The sequence below is a fragment of the Chenopodium album genome, chromosome 21 (assembly GCF_948465745.1).
Source record: "Chenopodium album chromosome 21, dcCheAlbu1.1, whole genome shotgun sequence".
Classification (NCBI taxonomy): domain Eukaryota; kingdom Viridiplantae; phylum Streptophyta; class Magnoliopsida; order Caryophyllales; family Amaranthaceae; genus Chenopodium; species Chenopodium album.
Window position 1 is genome coordinate 31,398,157 of NC_137854.1, and position 15,012 is coordinate 31,413,168.

The 15,012-nt window shown below is 32.6% G+C and overlaps 2 protein-coding genes across 2 annotated transcripts; one reads left to right on the forward strand and one right to left on the reverse strand.

Annotated features, from left to right (window-relative positions):
* The first annotated feature begins 10,384 nt into the window (after window positions 1-10,384).
* On the forward strand, window positions 10,385-12,832 carry LOC145602409 (pentatricopeptide repeat-containing protein At3g26782, mitochondrial-like). Its single transcript, XM_081658603.1, has 2 exons — window positions 10,385-11,347; window positions 11,487-12,832. The coding sequence occupies exons 1-2, from the start codon at window positions 10,385-10,387 to the stop codon at window positions 12,528-12,530; spliced, it is 2,007 nt and encodes a 668-aa protein (XP_081514729.1). The 3' UTR covers window positions 12,531-12,832.
* Window positions 12,832-14,602, reverse strand: LOC145602410 (protein NETWORKED 3C-like). Its single transcript, XM_081658604.1, has 2 exons — window positions 14,170-14,602; window positions 12,832-13,627 (listed from the first exon to the last, which is right to left on the reverse strand). Exons 1-2 carry the CDS (start codon window positions 14,261-14,263, stop codon window positions 12,957-12,959), a joined length of 765 nt encoding a protein of 254 aa, XP_081514730.1. The 5' UTR covers window positions 14,264-14,602; the 3' UTR covers window positions 12,832-12,956.
* Window positions 14,603-15,012: the final 410 nt, after the last annotated feature.

A 15,012-nucleotide genomic window follows, 5' to 3' on the forward strand; every position in this document is an offset into this window, starting at 1 on the left:
CTTAAATGAAATTAATCTTTTTTTTTTTATTAACATTTATGTGAAATTTATTTTAAAACATTTAAATAGAAAAAAAAATTGTTAGAGATTTAGAGATCACAAGATTATATATATTAAAAGTGTAAGAAACTTAGATGTGTAGTGTAGTGTAGTTGCTAATATGGCAATGTGGCACATCATGAAAAGAGCATTTCGGGTTTGCTCTTGTCTCATTACTGTTTATATAATTTAATCTCTATTATATAAGGAAAGGGAAGGGGGAGAAGTAAAAATTTAGTATCCAACATACCCATTAAAGTCAAATATTGCTTAAGTGATAAAAAAAATGCTTAATCAATCAATTTTAATAAAAAACTAGGATAGCTAAAGTACGAGATATGCGCCATATATAGTTAGCCATGTCTTAGAGGTTTTCAATTGTTGACAACATAATGAGGGAAAAAATTAAACAAATTTTTTAAGGGTATAAATGTTCGCATTATATTCTTAAGACTTAAATATAAGACAATTAACATTAATGAGGACAAATAATTTATTAACTTTAGAAGGTATAATTGTCCAACTATACTAAAAAAAGCTTATAGGCAATTAACATCATATCAATAAGGGCATATAGGTAAATAAACTTTTATGGTTATAATTGTTCTCACACTGTTCATAACTTTTCCCTTACTTTTTAAAGAGTAGGGAAGGAAATTTCCAAAAAAAAATCAATGCTCTCAATACCATTGTTGTTACAATTCAAGTTCTCCTTCATTGTTCCACAAGATTAGTAATGTACTCAAAATTTTGATGGTATTTGATTAAGTATATGTTTGTACTATGCAAATGTATGATTTAAATGTTTTGATTCATTTTATTTTATGGTTTTTGGTTAAAAAAATAATAATTTGATTTCAATCTAATTAATTAGAAATTTATAAAATTATTAATCTAATTGAAACAAAAAACAAAAAAAAATTCAAATCACACATTAGTATTTCTATGTTTTCATTTTTATAACTACTGTACTTATAAAACTTGAGTTCATATTCTAGAATTATTTTACTTCCAATTTTTGTATTACTATAGCACATATAAATGCTTGTTGTGTTTAAAAATAAAATTAATTACTCAATATATGACCTACTTATTATGTCTTTAATAATTTGTATGTCAAAAATGATGAAACTTTTTTTATTTGTTCAAAGTTGTACAGAATTGAAGGAAGTAATTTAAAATAATTCTTGTAAATTTTTCCAAACATTTAATTTTAAATTTTGTATTTAATATAAAGTAAAATAAAGTATTCCTAAAAACACTAAATTAAGTTAAGACTAACACATCTCTAGGCATGCTGAACACTTGTCCAAGAACCAACAATTTAGGGATCAAAAGATACTTTATTAGATGTCCCCAAAATTTCTTCTAGTTTGGACGCTAATTGTTTCATATATAAGATCTTTTAAAGAACAACATTAGGAGTAAAGAGGGGAAAAAAAATACTCTATTAAAATTGATTTATAGCTAGCTGATTCCTTTAATATTGACGAGCCCGTGTAACTTTGAACACATGAATTGTACATTTTCTGTTTACTTTGTAATTTGTTAAATCAGCCCCAGATGAGGAAATTCCGGAGAAAACTTAATTGGGTAGTTCAGTTAGATGTCATAACTTATTTGTCATTATATTTGCCTTTAAAATGTCATAAAAGAAATTTTCAAAAAAATCTTGTCAGAATTGGCTTATAGTTCTACTTGAATTTGTTTTCTTCAACGTGTAACTGCCTTTAACGTTCAAAAAATTAAAATTCATGACTACTAAAGTTCTAGTAATTTTGGTATGAGACGATCGCACAATGAAACAGAATTGACCGTTTGATTGATTGATTCGAATATGTGTGACATACTGATGTGTGTGTGTATATATATATATATATATGTATATATATATATATGTATATATATATATATGTATATATATATATATATATATATATATATATATGGAAAAGTATCAAAAAAATTTATGTTGCCATTAATCTATAATCCTATCATTTATTTGTTAACATATATAACTTGTTCCTTTTGAATTAAAAAATTTAATTTCATCCATTTCATGCTTACATGTTATTAATTACATTTAATTTTATTGATTTTAGTTTAGGCAAGTCAGTTACATTCAAAAGCCGTTACATTTTTTAAAAAATTTAAAAAATGAACTTTGTTTACTAGAGTTATTGAGTATATGATACATGTGACCATAACTATCATGTCATTTGTGAACATGAGAATAATTTGGTAACTTAGATGATATCAAGGTTGTATTATTAATGACATAACTCACATGTGATTTGGTATTAATTGTTTCACGTTATAAAGAAGAAGAGAGAAGATGATTATCGATAAGTAAAATAACTTAAAATGAATTGATGTAAAGATGTAAATCTCTGTTTTTTTTTTTTTTTTTTTTTTTTTTTTTTTGTTGTCTTGATCATCCAAACATATCACTTGTTCATAAAAGTAGAATTTGTATTATCAACTCATATTACTTTTTCTTTTTCCTCTAAGTAAATAAGAATAGTTAGTTTAGTTAATAAATGTGACGTATCAATTTTTTTTTATTTTTTAAACTCATAACTCCTATGACATTTGGCATGAAGAAAAAGTCTATATAATATTGTATTAACGTATAAAAAAAAGCCTTGTTATATATTCAATCAAGTTATCCCCTCCAACTCACTCCCTTTTTCTTACCACTCTACTTCTGTCATGGATTCCATCACTCTTTATCAACTCCACCTCTTCCATTCCATTGATCGTGATCTCTTTTCAAGGCTAGTTTTTTCTTTAAAACAACAAGCATCTCAAGCCTTACTGATCATGTCTTTTCTGTTTTTTCTAGAGGATGCAAAAGATTGCAAAATCATAACCAATTTAATAGGGCTATCAAATAACCTTCTTGATGCTGTAGTAAATGAAGTTGTTTTGTGCATCAACTGCCTGAAAACTAAAACACTCACAACCCACGGTGGTAGTCTTCATCTTTTGTCAAGAATGATGGACAAAGAAATATCCTTGAAAACAATTTGCGACATGAAATACACCGCGATTAGTGGTGTAAAAGTTTTTCTAAATGATGTTTGTGCATGGATTTTTACTGACATTTTAATAAAAGTTTTACCAATGCCCTCTAATCTTCCTCTCAACCCCCCTCTTTTTGTTCCCGGTTTTCCACATCCTACCTTTGGTTCACTTGAAATTCATTTCTTACCTTTAAATGCTATAATTCCTATCAAAGGTTTATTGGGTTCGAATAAAAAATTCGAAGCTCCTATCGACGATAGAACCCTCTTCCTCACATTTTCACAAGGTTTTCCAGTTTCTGAAGGGGAAGTAAGGCATTTCTTCACAAAAATGTGTGGAAATTGTATAGAGAGTTTTCAAATGGAAATAATATCCAAAAATTCATCAAAAGTACAATCTTTGTATGCTCGAATGGGACTACGTTCGGTTGCCTACATGGATCAAATTATGGGTGGCAAACATGTTGCTAAGTTTCGTTCCAAAGGTAAACACATTTGGGCTAGAAAGTATGAGCAACGCGATACCTGACAAGGAAGCTTGAATGGTTAAATGTGACAAAACGTTAATGAATAAATTAGACTAAAATGTATTGTGTCCTTTGTTTTATTTTATTGTTCTAGTATGCATGTGTACTTCTTCTATCACTGTGATTCTAGTAATGTTGTGTGTTGTTATACTACATCCATCAATCTATGTAGTTGTTATTTCCTATATAATAATTGATAGATCGTGATTTGTACATCTATATGATATTACATCATTTTTTTTTATAAATATATGCATATTATATTATGACGAGTCATAGGTCAAAAATTAATTTATACTTTCTAGCACATAATGAAAGATAGACAACTAAAACATCATTTGGAATTATATCCAAACTATTGTATATGTATGCTAGTTTTTCCTGATGCTTTATGCTTGCAATTTTCCAACTAGAAAAATATTGGTAACGAACAACAACTACACAAAGTATTACTCATAGGATTAAGTCCACTTACATTTTTCTAAATCCTTTGGCCTTATAATTTGCTAATACATCTTATATATTTAAGTATTTTTTTATTATAAAATTACGAGTTTCCAACTTAGGAAACAAGATTATGTAAGAAATTTACTCTACATTTACTATAACTTTCAATTTTCTTTTGGATGTTTAGGTTGAAATTTACAAGTTATGATAGAGGGTAAAACTTGTTAAATTTACGGCACATATAATTAATTTATTTATAAAAATTATAAGAGAAACTAATATTCAATGTAAAAACTATCTTTAATAATGAGTAATGTTATTACAAGGAGTGAAATAAGAAACAATACTTTAACCGATGATGGTTGACATGACAAATTATTGAATATCTTTCAAGCCGAGAATATGTGTGTAAGAAATTAGAATTTCACAGCTACATCCTTAATTTATCTTTTATATATAATGAATGAATCCTATTATAAAATGCAATTATTTGCTATCAATAATTCTAATTTTTTACCATTAATGAATTGTTGTATCTCTCTCTCTCTCTCTCTCTCTCTCTCTCCCTCTTTCTCTCTCTCTCTCTCTCTCTCTCTCTCTCTCTCTCTCTCTCTCTCTCGATGTTATAACTCTTTTTAATAAATATTCAGTTAATTAACGAACTCCAAAAAAAACCAGCGTTCGCAATCATTACATAAGTTAAGAAATCTAACTTCTAACTGTTTTGATATTTAATAGTAATGTAAGATTACGTTACTGATGTTTCTTAAAATGTCATACAAAAATGGTATTATGCATAAGTGGCGGCGGTATTTGACAAGGTCAACATTCCCATTCTCAAAACTGCCCTTTATACTTTTTAGCTTGATTTTTTCTTTTAATCTAAACCCTAATCTTTATACTTAATAAAAATACATTTTATAGAAGTAATATAATTTTGTTAAAAAAAATACAATAACTAAGGAACTACTAGAATGAGTACAGCCAAAAACTATTTCGACGCCACAAATTTAGGCCTTGTTTGACATCGTTTTTTGTTTTAATTTAGATTTTTTAAAAACTGAATACCAAAAACGAAAAACAAGAAAAAGAATTTTGTACTATTCTGTTGTCAACTTTCAAAATTATCATGATTTTAATAAGTTTGACCAATTTTCATTTATTATAAGACATATATCATATACTAGTATATATATGATTTTGAAAAAAAAAAAAAAAACCAAACAACAGAAAACCACATAGTACAATGTTAAACATGCCCTTAGTAAATATTAAACAAAGTAGGTAACTTTTAACAAATGTAAGCTAATATTGGTGAGAATTAAATTAAGAATAATAAGTACATGAAAAGGAAAATTCAGCCAAATAAGTTAAGGATAAAATGTAGGAAAATTTAGCGTAAATATTTCAACGTTTTCATATTTTGATCTCATTTAACAATCCTCCTTTTAGATTATTTTTTAATAAACTAACCTTAAACCCCTCGCCCCCTAATTTATTTCTAATGTACCCTATCAGTTTCCAGACCTTCTGCTTTAGGTAAACTTTCCTACATGACATTTTATGCACATATGGCAATAAAAAAACCCTACCTAGTCAGTTACACCCACCCACTTTTTCTTATTTATTCTCTTATATTCTTCTTCCTCTGCTATCTCCATTTTCACGTTTCCCTTCCAACTATTTTTCTCATTAGCACTGACGTAATGGCAGGTGGTGGAAGGGGTTACTAAATTACCACAACAACATACGCAACAAATCACCTTCCCCACTTATATCACATTGCAATTAGCAACAACAATGCAAAAATGAAACTTTTATTCACTCGAATATTGACATACACTACAATTTCATATTGAATGCCTAATTAAGCAACATCAAAAAAATATTTTAACCTTAATACCAAATTAAGCCACAAATTTAAATTGTTAGTCACATACCTTAATTGGGTTATCTAGTGTTGCTATCTTTAAAAACTCCGATGTCGTATCCTTTTGCAAAGCTTTGAATCTAATGAAGTTAAATGGCCTAATTATCTTGCTTTAATTATTACTAGAAATTTTGGTCAATAAGAGAGAAATGGTAAGAGGAAGAAGAATGTATCATCTAATTAGGAAGGAGGTTTTTTTTTTCTCTCTTTAATGATTCCACATAAGTAGTTTAGCATTATATGAAGGGTTTTAATCTCTGGGAGGGAAATTTAATCATAGTCGGCATTTATTAACTACAAATAAAAACTTTGGAGTAAATAAAAAATAATGAAATAATGTTATCCACTTCAGCAAAATTTACCTACTTAGTTGGTTTTAAGTAAAAAAAGGTTTATTAGAAGTAAATAGGCGGTTTAGGTTAAATTATTAAAATAATGATAATTAATTATCAACAGGTTGGATCATTAAAAGAGAATGTCGATAAGGTGGGATAATTTATAACTTATTCTAAAATATATTGATTGGTATTTTGGGAAGAGAGAGAAATAAAAACATATAGAGGATAATGTTACCAAATATAGAAGTAATCCAATAAAAATATACTTCCTCTGTTTTCTTTTACTTGCAACACTTCCTTAAAAAGGAAATGTGACAATACTTGCAACACACTATTAAAGGAAAGTTACTTTAACGAAAAACTATACTATATCCCTTATTTAAAGCCCATGGCCACTAAATTACACTCCTAACAACACTCATCCTATTTAGTTTATTATATCATGTAAACCCCACCTTTTTTAATTACCGCGCTAAAGGGTGTGTTGCATCTAAAACAAAACGGAGGAAGTATATAAAAAAAAAAAAAAACAAAAAACAAAAAAACAAACAAAATCAAAATTAGCAAGTGATACATTTAAAAAACGGAGGGTGTATTATCTTATCTGAAATTATCAAACCTTACAAACCTTATTAAAACTTACTAATTCTTATCTTATCTTATCTTTTTCAAATTTTTTGGTAAATAAGAAATTTTATTACCATAGGAGATTTAGTTACAGCATACAAAAAGCTAAACTATAACCAGCACACCAAACACCACAAGACCTAAAAACAGGCCAAACACCCACCAAAACAGTTCCAGAATCAAACCTAGCCACCTTCTAGGAAGGGTTCTAGTTCTAGGTTGAACCAGGAACAACTACTGGACTCAAGCAACTAGCCACCTTTCTAGGAAGGGTTCCAGAAGCTAGGATCAGACAATAAAACCTAAGGAAAAAACTGTAGAGCATTGCACTGCAAGACAATAAACAAACAACAATTACAAAATAAGGAACTACCTGTAACAAATTGACAACTACAGGCTACAAAAAACAGTATATCTCTAAAAACAACATCAGCAGACTTGCAGCTTCCTGTAAAGATCAATGCATTCCTTTGTAACCAAATATGATACACAAACTAAGCAAAACACATTCCCAATAGTCTATTCCTAGGCCTAGTCTTCCTGCAGATACATGAGATCTAATTCATTTCAGCCTCAAACTACTTGATAGGTCTCTCATAGCCAAAAACCTTGAGAGCCTGCATCCACACATTTGTACTAAAAGGGCACTCGAAAAACAAATGTTGCACAGTTTCCAAGCTCTAATTGCAAAGGAAACAAACAGGATCACATTGTATGTTACAACTTTACAATATGTCCTTAGTTACCACTTTGTTCTTGACAGCAAGCCAGGTGACAAACAAACTCTTTAGACAAGTAGAATTGTTGCAAATAATCCTTCTCCAGTCAACTTTGGGAGCCTGATAAGTGATGCAATGATAGATATTCTTGATTTTAACTTTGCCACCATGCATTACAGAATCCCACTTACCAATATTGTCAATGATAGCTCTACATTTCAAGATTCTCTTAAGCACCGAAGAGCACTTCTTAGGATCAGGCATACTCCACCAAGGTTTCTCCTTGAAATAATAAGTGTGGACCTATTTAACCCAAAGACTATCATCTTTATGGGCCGAATCCTAGAGAAGCTTGGTTATAGCAGCAAGATTCCACTCAGGCAGAGAAATCAGATTCCACCCCCACTCACCTTAGGAAGACAGACATGGGACCAAGAAACTAGGGATTTCTTGGAGGGATTAGCTTTCCCAGTCCAAAGAAAGACCCTAAATCTTGATTCAATCTTTTTCAGAATCTTCTTGGAAAGGACAAAAAATTTTGCCCAATAGGTTTAAATACCAAAAAGGACACTTTTCACCAATTGTAACCTACCAGCATAAGAAAGATACCTGGCAGTCCACCTATTGATCCTAGCAGTCACCCTGTCAACCAAAGATTACATTGAGCAATGGTTAGTTTCTTTGAAGATAAGGGAACCCCAAGGTATCTTAAAGGAATAGAACCAGGAGCAATTAAAGCTCTAAGATTAGCTTAATCATCATCAGACAGGCCACCAAAATAAACTTCACTCTTGTCCAGATTTGTAGAAAGCCTTGAATTAGTGAAAGCCTGGAAAAGGAGAGAAACAAAACCAGAATCTGCCCTAGAGAACATCTAAAGATCATCAGCAAACATGAGATTATTCAAATTCATTCTTTCATACCTAGTGTGATAATTGAAATCGGGATTCTAATGTAGCTCAAAAAGACACCTAGAAAGATACTCCTTGCCAATTGCAAAGAGGAAGGGGGACATAGGATCACCCTGTCTTAGACCCCTCCTAGCTGGAAAAGGTTTGGCAGGGGTATTATTAATCAAGATTGAGAAGAAGACAGTAGATAAGCAACCCCTAATCCAATTGATAAACTGAGCAAGAAAGCTGAGCTCGGCCATAACAGTCTTAAGAAAACTCCACTCAACTGAATCATATGCTTTTTTAAGGTTAATCTTAAGCATACACCTTGGAGTGTCATAACTACGACTATACCTTTGATTAATTCAGTTGCAAGCAATATATTGTCCCCTATGTGCTTGCCAGGATTGAACCCAGCTTGAGCATCATCAGTGATCTTATGAAGAATAGCAGCAAGTCTAGTAGTTAAGATTCTAAACCTTTAGCAAGTCTAGTAGTTAAGCAATATATTCTTACTGCCTGGTTTTTTCAATTTCTATGAAGGTTTTCCTTCTCTCTACTCCCTTTTCCTCTCCAACTCTACCATTTCTTTTCATCTTGGTCTCAGTTGTGAATCTTTGTAGGGGCTTCTGCTGGTATTTTTATCGGTGGTAAGCCCCAAAAACCTTTCAATTGCTTTCAATAAATAGATCTCATCCTTATATTGATGATTTTTCTCTTGCATTTATTTTCTTTTTGTGTGTTGGTTGGTGAGAATTAAAGAATTAGAATTTCATAATCTATACAAAAATTTGGAGGACCACATGAGTATTTTCACTCAAACGACTACACATTAGTGGATTTCAAGTCGAATCAGCAGTGCGAACTCACAGATTGTATTGCTTTAGATGAAGTTTTTTATTAAGGCGATTGTTAAGCAAATCTACGATGTATTTAGTTTTAAGGTGTGTACTTATGTTGGAATTCTTGATTTTTTAGGAATAACATGTAAATGTCGTTTGACTATATTTTATTAATGAAATCCCTTTTCTTCTTGCCAAAAAAAATAAATTTTTTTTTTTTTTAAAAAAAAAAAACGACATAGTATGATCTATTGAAAGGACCAAATGATAAAATAGAATTAGAGTGGAAGACAAGTACTTTATACTGATTGATTTGATAATCATTCAATCAATTACATAGCACTAAAAGCGAATCTAATGGGACACTTGGCAATATATTATTTAAAAAATTCCTGCCAAAATTACTTTTGTATAAAATAGGGTTTACATTTGGATCATTTATGATTTTTATTTTAAAAAAATCAGTTTACTTCCTAAAATAACGACTTGCATTTTATAAATATTACATATTTAAATATATTTTATCACATGTTTGAAGAGTTTTAATTTGAAGTATATTTCATGCGTTTTCAATCTCAACATTTTTAATTTTATACAATTATAACTCCGTATATTATATATCTTATTACATAATTATTCAACATCCATGCATTGCACGGGGTTTAACCTAATTTTGTAATATTTGCATTTACGATTCTATGAGTAGGTCATGTATATTATATTTAACATCCGGTATCCGTGTCCCCTATGTTTTTTATTTACGTTTTTTCTTATCCATTTCACACTCGTATCCGTGTCAATATCCGTTCTCGTGCAATTTAGCTTGCAAGTATACATGTAACTAAATGTACGACAAGTACCTTCAAAGTTACCAAACAATTAAATTGAAGGACACCTTTTCCCGCCATAACCGAACTACAAAGCTTATTCATTTGAGTTTTGAATTCCAGACTTACCAAACAATTGAATTGAAATTCTAAAAATTCAACCGAATGAATGAGGATTTCTTCTCAATATCGCTCATCTATATCAATCATTAAACATACCTTTAAACCCAGAATTAAATTTCATTGTTATTTTTCATCAACCCCTGATTCCAATCTCTTGACATTGTTCAACCAATACGTTGATCCATCCAATGTGCATTCCTGGAATTCAGTCATTGCCGAGCTTGCTCGAAGCGGCGATTCGCTCGAAGCCCTTCGAGCTTTCTCGTCGTTGCGAAAGCTATCACTTCTTCCTAACCGCAATACATTCCCCTGTACTATTAAGTCTTGCTCGTCTCTGTGTGATCTTTTCTCCGGCCGACAAGCCCATCAGCAGGCTTTTGTGTTTGGTTATGATTATGATCTTTTTGTGTCTTCTTCTTTGATTGATATGTACGCTAAATGTGGGCAGATTTGGGATGCACGCAAGCTGTTCGACGAAATTCCTCAGAGAAATGTTGTGTCTTGGACGTCTATGATCACGGGTTGTGTACAGAATGATGAACCCCATGAGGCTTTAGTGCTGTTTAATGAGTTTTTGGCGGAGGAAAGTGAGATTGAGGGAGAGAAGGAGGGTTTTTCTGTTGATCAAGTTGCTTTGGTTTCGGTTTTATCAGCTTGTGCTCGGGTTTCGAACAAGTTTGTGACAGGTGGGGTTCATGGGTTTTCTGTAAAACGGGGTTTGGATGTGTTTTTGGGAGTGGGGAATACTTTGGTAGACGCGTATGCTAAGTGTGGGGAGTTGGTTATGTCGAAGAAGGTGTTTGATGGGATGATAGAGAAAGATGTTATTACTTGGAATACTATGGTTGCGGTGTTTGCACAAAATGGATTGTCAACTGAAGCTATAGAAGCGTTTCATGACATGGTGAATGATAGCGACGTTAGGTATAATGCAGTGACATTGTCTGCTGTACTGCTGGCATGCTCGCATGCCGGGGCTTTGCTTCATGGCAAGTGCATACACGATCAGGTACTACAAAAGTTGCAATCTTCTTGAAAAGTTTTTGTAGTTTAATTGATTGCCACACCCATTATTGGTCTTTATAATGTTTTGTTGCTTTCTGATGAATAACTATACATTGCTAATGTTGCATTATATCATTTTGCAGGTGGTTAAAATGGGTTTGGAACAGAATGTATTTGTTGGCACCTCCATTATTGACATGTATTGCAAATGTGGGAGAGTTGCAACGGCCAGGAGAGCATTTGAGCGCATGAAGCTGAAGAATGTGAAGTCTTGGAGTGCAATGATAGCTGGTTATGGGATGCATGGATATGCCAAAGAAGCACTTGATGTTTTCTATGACATGAAAAGGGTAGGAGTAAAACCAAATTACATAACTTGTGTATCAGTTCTAGCTGCATGCAGCCATGCTGGCCTTGTTGACGAAGGCTGGAACTGCTTCACAAGCATGAAAAGGGAATTTGGTGTGGAGCCAGGGGTTGAACACTATGGCTGTATGGTCGATCTTCTTGGTCGTGCTGGTTTACTTGGGAAGGCATATGATTTGATTAAGGAAATGAAGGTTGAGCCTGATTTTGTGGTATGGGGGGCTCTTTTGGCTGGTTGCCGAATGCATAAAAATTTAGAGCTTGCTGAAATTTCAGCTAGAAAATTGTTTGAATTAGACTCAAGCAATTGTGGGTATTATGTTTTGCTTTCTAATATGTATGCTGATGCCGGAAGATGGGAAGATGTTGAGAGAATAAGAATTTTAATTAAGGAAAATGGTTTGGTTAAACCACCTGGATATAGCTTGCTAGAAGTGAAAGGGAGAGTTCATGTATTTTTGGTTGGAGATAAAGAGCATCCTCAACACCAGCAAATTTATGAGTACCTGGACAAACTATATATGAAACTGAAGGAATTCGGTTATGTATCTGATAAGACGTCAGTTCTTCATGATGTTGATGATGAAGAGAAGGAATTCATCTTACGGGCTCACAGTGAGAAGCTTGCAGTTGCATTTGGGATTATGAATACTGTTCCTGGGACTGTAATCCATGTCATTAAAAACCTCAGGGTTTGTGGTGATTGTCACACTGTGATAAAGCTGATTTCTAAAGTTGTCAACCGAGAGATTGTGGTAAGAGATTCTAAGCGTTTCCACCATTTTAAAGATGGGTCTTGTTCATGTGGTGATTACTGGTAATTGATACAATTTCTTCCTTGGAAAGAAACTTGGCAGATTTGGTTATTTATGTCCACTGCCGGAATGGTAATCAAAAGATGATTCTCTACTACTTCAGGAGAGGTGGTTGACATGAAATATCCTGTGGATGCTACATACTGTAAGAATGGCTGCTCAATTTATGCTCCGTCTCAATTGCTCTGGAGGGACTAGCATTTTCATTGTTGAGGGTATTAAGAGAGCAAGCAATTCTCTTAGGGAAGATTTCCTTTAGCCAGGGTCCTGGAGGAGACCATCTTAATGTACGCTTTGTAGACTAAGACAAGCCAGAAACTCAAAAAAAACTTGCTAACTTGGAGGTGCTAAGGAAAAACATATATTGAATGTTCCAATAATTTAGGTTTATACCAGCAATAAAATACGGAATATTTGTAACATACTATCAAATTACGGGGAGCATCCTCTGAAAAACTTGTCTAGAAGTATTGATTTCCTCCTGGGAGAACTCTCTTGGATGTGCTGTTTGTTACGATCATAGTAATTTAGAGTACGCTTCAGGGTGTCATTTTCGACCCTCAATCTGCTCACCTGATTTTGGAGCTTTATGATGGTCTCTCTTTTCTCAGAATTTCTTCTGATCAACTCAACCTGCAGCTGTGTATTTTCTTCAACAAGCTTTGAAAATTTGTACTTTACTCCATCAAACCAGGCATTTTCTGGCTTAATGCTGCTTCCAACTTTGGGCACCAAGCTATCCGCAGTCCTCTTCATATGCTCAATGTCAGCCATAGCACCTTCAAATTCAGTATCGGCATCTTCTACAGAAGATTCGGGATTAGAATTAGTAGTCTCTAACTGAGAATCATCCCAGGCTCCCAAGTCTTCCATATTTTTCTTGCTTCTATTGCTGAAAAGGGATGACGATTCTGAAGTATGGACATCTATTGCAACATTTTTTAAGCTTTGATATTCCTCTGCCAAGTTGCGGTAAGATATGCAGAGATCTTGAACAACTTTCGTGATATTTTCTTTTTTTCTTGCACACATTTCACCATTTTGCAAGGAAGAATCATCATCTTCCAGAAGAGCCAGAATGACCTTCATTTTTTCATCCACACCTGTCGAGTAAAATCAGTTAGATGGAGTCAGTGACCTTTTGCAATTGTATGGATTCATCTAATCTTCGTCAATTCTTTGGAAAATAATCATATTATTATTCAGAAGAACCGAATATTTATAGAAGCATAGATATCCAGTCATGATAACCCTATTCCAAATATAGAGGTCGAATATAACCTTTTACTTCCCTAGAGAAAACTCCTTAAAACACCACTGTAAATGTGAAATATTTATCAAATATTGTCCTTGAGGTTAGAACATACCATTTCTGCATGTCTCATCTATACAGGTTTTACAGAATTTTGAACGTCGTTTTGCTTAAACCAAGTATGGATACCATAACCTATGATTCCCTCTTTCCGAAGTTGGCTGTTGGCTGTTGTCTGTTAGAATTATACTCGTACTCTGTACTAGCTATTCAAGGCTGCCTTTATATGTATATTTCCAACCAAAAATTCTTATGCTATTGGTTTTGGACATGATGCAATACATTGGAATAAACCAATTAATAGAGAATTGAATAGAAAATATGAATGTGTACCTGATATAGTAGACTGAAGCCATTGAGACCGGCGTGCGCAACTAGCAGGTTCCTCGGCAAGGGCTTCGATTATTTCCGTCGCGCTAGCCGTCATTCTATATACTGTGAAGAATCAGAACTGTCAAGTGATCAAACTATACAAATTTATTGTGTTAGTTGGCTATGGCTTCATGTATATACATGGCTAATTTCCTTATTTGCATTGTATTCAAAAACCTTTAATTATGCTTGATTTCCGTCATTAGAGTGCTTGATTTTTGTAACTCCCTATAATGACTCTTTAATTTGGTGGAAAATAAGTGACCGTTGGCTGAACTCGGATAATTTTACCACCGTTTTTACTACCTCTTGAATTTGGCTTTGAACAATTGAGCTCTAAGTATGCAATTTTGACAACTTTTTTTTCTTCTTTTTGTTTTGGGAATTTGCAATGCATAATTTATAGGGAAAACTTGGGGAATTGTCTTGGTAGTGTGGAACCATTGGTAAATAAAACGTAATGTTCATGCTTTTCAAGAGGGGTGGGGATTGGATTCTATGCTTAATTTGAACTCAATGTATTGAGAATAAAATGTAAGAATTTTTATTAAGCTAATTGATTAATTTCCATATTAGTTTTGGAGGCATGGAATTAGTTGTTCTCACTTTTTGAGTATGATAATGTGATATTCTTGATGTTTCTAAAAGTTCATTACTAAGGGGTTGTTTGGTTCGCACGGGGTAATTGAAATGGAATGAACAAAGGGAAATAAAAGGTTTGGAATGAAAAACCCTCAAATTTGCTATGCGGTTTGTTTTGAATAACAAAGGGAAACAAGCCACCACTTCCACCACCACACCACC

Coding starts and splice junctions, on each gene's coding strand:
- LOC145602409 (XM_081658603.1), top strand. CDS start 10,385: ATGAGGATTTCTTCTCAATATCGCTCATCTATATCAATCATTAAACAT. Junction 11,348..11,486: donor GCAAGTGCATACACGATCAG/GTACTACAAAAG, acceptor ATCATTTTGCAG/GTGGTTAAAATGGGTTTGGA.
- LOC145602410 (XM_081658604.1), bottom strand. CDS start 14,263: ATGACGGCTAGCGCGACGGAAATAATCGAAGCCCTTGCCGAGGAACCT. Junction 13,628..14,169: donor GCTTCAGTCTACTATATCAG/GTACACATTCAT, acceptor TTTACTCGACAG/GTGTGGATGAAAAAATGAAG.